Source organism: Camelus dromedarius, chromosome 11 (assembly GCF_036321535.1).
Source record: "Camelus dromedarius isolate mCamDro1 chromosome 11, mCamDro1.pat, whole genome shotgun sequence".
Taxonomy (NCBI): Eukaryota; Metazoa; Chordata; class Mammalia; order Artiodactyla; family Camelidae; genus Camelus; species Camelus dromedarius.
Window position 1 is genome coordinate 43,657,777 of NC_087446.1, and position 6,000 is coordinate 43,663,776.

At 47.4% G+C, this 6,000-nt stretch overlaps 1 protein-coding gene across 2 annotated transcripts in view; it reads right to left on the reverse strand.

The window, feature by feature from the left end:
• The window catches only part of HMGA2 (high mobility group AT-hook 2), a 130,443-nt gene extending 125,062 nt beyond the window's left edge, over positions 1-5,381 (reverse strand). The window contains exons 1-2 of one of the 2 annotated variants that reach the window (XM_031462792.2): positions 4,877-5,381; positions 2,153-2,239 (exon numbers count right to left, since the gene is read on the reverse strand). In XM_031462792.2, coding sequence (XP_031318652.1) covers positions 2,153-2,239; positions 4,877-4,987 — 198 coding nt within the window. In that variant the 5' untranslated portion in view covers positions 4,988-5,381. Of the gene's footprint in view, positions 1-1,930; positions 2,240-4,876 lie in introns of those variants that run through there. The other variant, XM_064491733.1, reaches the window with a different exon arrangement.
• Positions 5,382-6,000: the final 619 nt, after the last annotated feature.

A 6,000-nucleotide genomic window follows, 5' to 3' on the forward strand; every position in this document is an offset into this window, starting at 1 on the left:
TTGAAAGTAAAAATACCTTAAGTTTACACATGCCATGAACAATTCATCAATGTCATTCATTATTTTGCAAAGTATTATCTTCTCCAAATGAAGCGTAATTTATAAAACTGAAGAAATGTAACAGTCATGTTATGAGCAAAAATATTTACCCATTTCTATTAGAAAGGGGACTTTCATAACAGAATTGTGTGAAATAATTTTGTCTGAAAGGATGAAAGATTTCAGAGGAAAATTTCTTTGTGAGAAAGAAAACCTGCTTCTCGTTGTGGAAGTTGTAATCCTGTATGCATACACATGAAGAATTCTCAGAAAGATGAGTAGCCCTAGGGTCATTTGTAAACGCCTACCACCAAAATAACTAAGAATAAGTCAAACCTTAGTTGGGAAGAGATCAACTTTTTGTTATTTTTGCTTTAGATGGCGAATTAGGTACAAGTCTCAGCTTTTTCCTTTTATCAATAAAGATTCTGTTAGTCAGTGGCCAACACATCAAAACGAAGAGAAGATGGTGGAAGGATCTCATTACTCATTCAAAAAAAAGATAATGCAGTAAAATCTGAGAGATAATTCCTTTTCCTTCTTTTATGTTAAATTTTAAGTAATTGATGATGAGATTTAAGATTTCTTCCTGGGAAATGTTATAATGCTGCATTTTTTTCAGAGTCATTGGGCCCCAGTTTAAATGGCATCTACCTACCAAGATGTTTGTTTGCCATCTCATCAGAGTAAAATTAAGATAAAATTAATTTATGGCACATTGAAAAAAAACTCCTTTGTTAAATTAGTTAACTTAATAAAGCAGGTAAAATGTAACAAATAGAAAGTATTCATATTAGTAATATCAGATTATATACTGTCACTTTTAAATGATAAGTTAGAGCTACTTAAAAGTTTACTGATTAAATGTGAGTACAATTAAATCCCCCCTCTGAGAAGCAGTTATATTTAAATATATTAGAAATCTGCTCTTTCAAAACAATTAAAATAAAACAGACAAGAACTTATAGTTGCTTCTTAAATAACTTTATATGTATCACTGGTTGCTATGGCAGTTTACAACACTGAAAACTATCAAATATAATATGGTTAGTGCCCACAGTCAGAGAAAACCACACAAAACATGAATCCCCCAAAGATGAGCATATAGTCCTTTTTAACAACTACTTTACATGTTGTACTCAAATCTACTTAAAAGATACATCAAAATTTACTTCTGAATTTTGAACCTTTGTTTTTAACTAATATATAAGCCTACAAATGAAATACAGCAACTTTTTTTTTCCTGATTTAGTTGTAAAACTAAAAAAAGAAGCAAATTTTGTCTTCACCTTCACAATGAGATACTTCCTCTTTGCTAGCTAAAATGCAACCTAACATAAAGTGTTTTAACTGCAATTTAAAATTTATAAAGAAAAACACTGGAAGTTACACTTAATTGGGTTCTATCCTGCCCCAAAATACACAAAAGTGAGTTGAATATTTGTTTAAAAAACTTCTCATTGTCCCATTCAGAGGGTTTCTATGTCACCTGAGATGGAAAGGCTTTTGAGAGATTATAATATCTTACACTGCAGGTTTATATAATATATTATATTGCAGGTTTATTGTAAACAAACAGTACAGTTTATCAGCACATTTAAAGCTGTAAAATTCATGAATTTTTTCCCCAGGATTCCACAATTGGATCTACTTCTAATTATCATCTATTTGGCAAAATACTTAACTTTCATAGCAGAATCTGGTTTTCCAGTAATCATGTAAATAAGCACAAAGTAAATTAATCTTTGTTATTTTAGAAGGAAATTGCAAAAACTTCACCACCAGACAATCTATAGCTTTGAACTGTTTTTAACTATTTCACAACTGGTGCAAATCTTGCTCGTCCATTCTCCACTCCCCCGCCTCCCCTCCCCTCTCCGTTTTAAGTTTCCGTATTATTTGGTGCTTGTCTGCTTAAAAAACAACACCGTAAGCATCTTCATGAACTTTTTATGCCAAGCATCTGCTTGGAAATCTTACTAATATTAAAGGTAGGAAATGAGTCTTGGGTTACCCACTTGGGACAAATCCTTAGGTGCAGATGTAGAATGGGAAAATTACAGGGAGGTTCCTCTGGGCGTTGAGAAAGTTGGGAGGACTTAAGAAATCTCACCTTCTGAGCTGCTTTGGAGGGACTCTTGTTTTTGCTGCCTTTGGGTCTTCCCCTGGGTCTCTTAGGAGAGGGCTCACCGGTTGGCTCCTAGTTTCGGGGGAAAAAAATGCTGTTGTGGCAATAATGTCTGAAAGAAATTGACCCTGACTCTATAGTTATATTTTCTGCCTGTGCTGCTGAACAGAACTGTTGGAACACATTCAGTTTAAGCATAAATGGATGATGATGGTACAGAGTTTACAGAAAGAGGAAATAACTATACTGTTAATCCAAGAATTCAAAGAGGAAATTCTATTGTGCATATGAAAACTAGACTCCATTTCAACCCTAAAAAGGTAACAAAGGCTGACAAGGCTGCATGTTCCAGAAAGAAAGTCATACATTTTAAAAGTGTAAAATTTGCAAAGTTATGCATTTGGCAGCTGATAGAAATAATCAGCATTTTACACAAATACTACTATCCTTTGTACTAGCATTTCAAACAGCAGAAACATGAAGCTAACAGCATAAATATTTTAACAATCTTCCATATTGAAAAGGTGGCTTTTGATCATTCTGTGTCTCCAATGCACTGTAGGTCAATTATGACTCAATCAACACATTGAGTGAAATATTGGAGCAATTATCGAAGTTATTCAACTTAAAATAACTCCATTCCCCCTAAAATTTCCAAATAATTATGGTAAATCTGTTGTGGGAGGTTTTGCTTGAATTATCTAGATAATTGCTTCAATTCTCCACTTCCTTTTGGAGATGCAGGAATGGTCTCCAGTCTAGATTTAAATATCTTTTGGTAAAAATAAACATTTTCTCCAAAACTTTCTTTTGAGAAAACTCTTACGGGGGTGGACTGAAGAAAACTAAAAGGAGTTGGGGGAGTGAGGAGGAATGGAAGTGTCTGGGAAGGAGAAATTGAAACTATCAATAGGTTTAGCAAAACTTTAAATGGCTTCTATGCCAAGTAGTAAATACTCAAGTGGTTAAGAAAATGCAATGATTAATATTCCAGATCCTAAATATTTATCCAGTGAATCATCAATTTACATTTCATTCAGATTCGGTGATTAAATGAGACTAATTAGCTTAAAATGCATGAAAATCTTCAGTGAAAATTCGCATCCTATTTAGAGAATCTGGAGAAGGTTTCCTGCAAGCTTCTGTGGGACCACTAGCGCCAGTGGGCACATCCGGAGCAAACACATCGGAGACACATTTTTCTTTCTTTGTGAACTCTGCCTTAACTCAAAGGTAAAACCTCCAATCACCTCCAAACCCCACTGCAATTTCTTCTGGATTATTTTTTTGGAGGTGGGGGGCAATTAGTAGAGTTACAGAGCTCGGTGGCGGGTGGGAAACAAGGGCGGGGGGAAGGGCAGTGACTTCCTGGGAGGTGTAAAACAGGATCCTAACGCGGTATAAAGTGTCGCTCGGGCAGAGCGGGAAAACTCAGGGGCCTCTAGATTGGCGTGTTTCCTTTGATGATTTCAAAAAGGTACAACAGTTTTTCTAAAACGCACTGTCAAGCAAACATTGTTCGGTCTCCCCACCTTGCTCTCGGGCAGCTTTGGGACTCTAGGATTATTTTCTAATCGGCCTATTTGCCATGAAGGAAGCGCTTTAAGGCTAAAGAACGAAGGAGAAGTTTTAAAGCCCGCGGAAGCGGAGTTTAAATGTTCTCAATAGACAAGTCCCGCTCCAGCCCTGCCCGCGGAGGCTTGGAAATAGCCGCGAACAACTCCCCCCACCCCCCGCCCTGGGCGCTGCGCGCAGCTCTGCAAGCGCCGGCTGCACGCTTAATTGGTTGCATCCGCAGACAAAACCCTCCACTCCGCGGGGTCCCGGGCGCCCCTCGATCGTTCCCTTCCAACCCCCAGCCACTCGCCCTGGAGAAGCACACTTAATGTCTGCAGCTCTGAGGCGCAGGATACAGAGGCAAAAGGGGGACTGGGCGCCTGGCGAGGAAGTGACCTTAGCTACCGTGCACCCTCTCGGACACTACTTTTCACCGCGCCTTTGGCCAAACGAGTTAATCCCATCCCGTGGGGACCCAGGATCTTCTGCAGCCCCTTTCCCGGGACACCTCCGCGGCGGCGGCGGCGGCCCGCAGAGCTCCACCGCGCCGCATTTAAAGAATCCGAAAAGAACCGGGCGGGCCCACGAGTTCTTTGTCGGGAGGGCGCGAGTCTCTGGCTACCGGGAACTTGGGGAGGGCGCCAAGGGGGCGGCTGCGGCGCGCTAGTCCCCAGCTAGCGAGCGGTCCCGGTTGGCGGGAGAAGGAGCCTCCGGCCCCCAGGACTTCAGCTGCTCCAACCCTGACCCGCCAGAGCACCCCTGCCCCCCGGGTCACTGTAGAGCGACTTGAAAAGCGCCCGGTGAGCCCCGGTCTGTCGGACCCGGCCGCTTCCCGTCACCAGGAGACAGCGCGCCACTCGGGCCGGGCACAATAGCGAAAGTCCGAGGACGCGCTTCGCCCGACCCCACCTCCCGCCTGCACCCGGCCACTCGCTTGGGCTCCCCACCTCCCGGCCCCGAGGGGCGCGGGCGCCGGGGCTCAGCCGCGCACTCGCGCCGGGGACTACGCGGCCCGCCCCCGCGGCGGCGGGCGGCGTGCGGCGTGCGGCGGCCGCGGCGGCTGGGCTCCCGCGCTCGGGTGGCCGCGCGTCGCGGGGCCCTCGCGGAGGGAGCTGAGGTGGGCTGCTGCCCCCACCCCGCCCGCGTACTGACTTGCTGCTGCTTCCTGGGTCGGCCGCGTCCTCTCTTCTGAGGCGCCGGGGCGGCAGGTTGTCCCTGGGCTGAAGTGGACGGCTGCCCGGCGCCTTCACCGCGTGCGCTCATCCTGCCTCCCGCCGCCGCCGCCGCCGCTACCGCTGCCGCCGCCGCCGCTCCTACCGCCGCTGCAGCCGCTTCGCCTCAGCCGCCCCGAATCTGCCCAGCACCTTTCAGGAGATTGCGAGGTAGGGCTGGAGAATGAGGCGGGGTGGGCGAGAGCTGGCGTGCGGCGAGGGCTGCTGCTGCTTAGGCTGCCGCCGCTGCCACCATCAACACCGGACGTCCAGCGGCTGCCAAAAAGAGAGAAGAGGGGAGGAGGAGGAGGAGAGAAGGAGGCGCTGCTGGTGGCGGCGGCAGCGGTGGGTGGGTGCCGGAGGTGGAGGTGGCAGTGGAGGTGGAGGTAGCGAAGAGTAGGAGGAAAGCGAAGGGGGAGAAGAAGACGGTTTGGAATTGGGAGGCTCCCCTCTCGGTTTGGGATCAAAAGTTGCGGTCACCGGGAGCACTTCGGAAGCGGCTTGGAAAGGGAAGAGGCTTGGAGTGAATTGTGTCCCTTGAAACGTTAGGCGGGGAAAGAATTCCTCCTCCTCTTCCCCCCGCTCCGCGCTTGCAGAGCAAGAAAGAGAAAGAGAGAGAGAGAAAACAAATAACGCCTTGGGCAGTCGGAAAGCAAAGGGAGGATGGGGAGATTCTGCCGGGATCGGGTCGGGCACTGAGCGCAGGCAGGGCACGGAGCGGTGGGTGGCACCGCGCCTCCTCGGGTGGCGGGAGCAGGCGGCAGCGGCACCGGAGAGTCGGAGGGGGACGGGCTGATTGCTCCTGCGTCCTGCACCAAGCGCGCGCGGCCCGAGCTGGAGTTTTCTGAGTTCCTGCCCCAGGATTCAAGCGGGATGAGTGTGTGGTGTGCTTGGGGAGGGGGCGGCGGGGTTGGGGGGGGAGTGCCCACCTCTAATCGTGGGCGGATAAAGGGGAGGGGGCTGCGCAGGAGGAAAAGTATGAGGAGGAGGGAGGCCAGGCGGACCGCCGAGCCAAGGCGCCTGGCCGCAGGCCAGAGGCAGCGTTCGAAATACAACTGCCTCGGC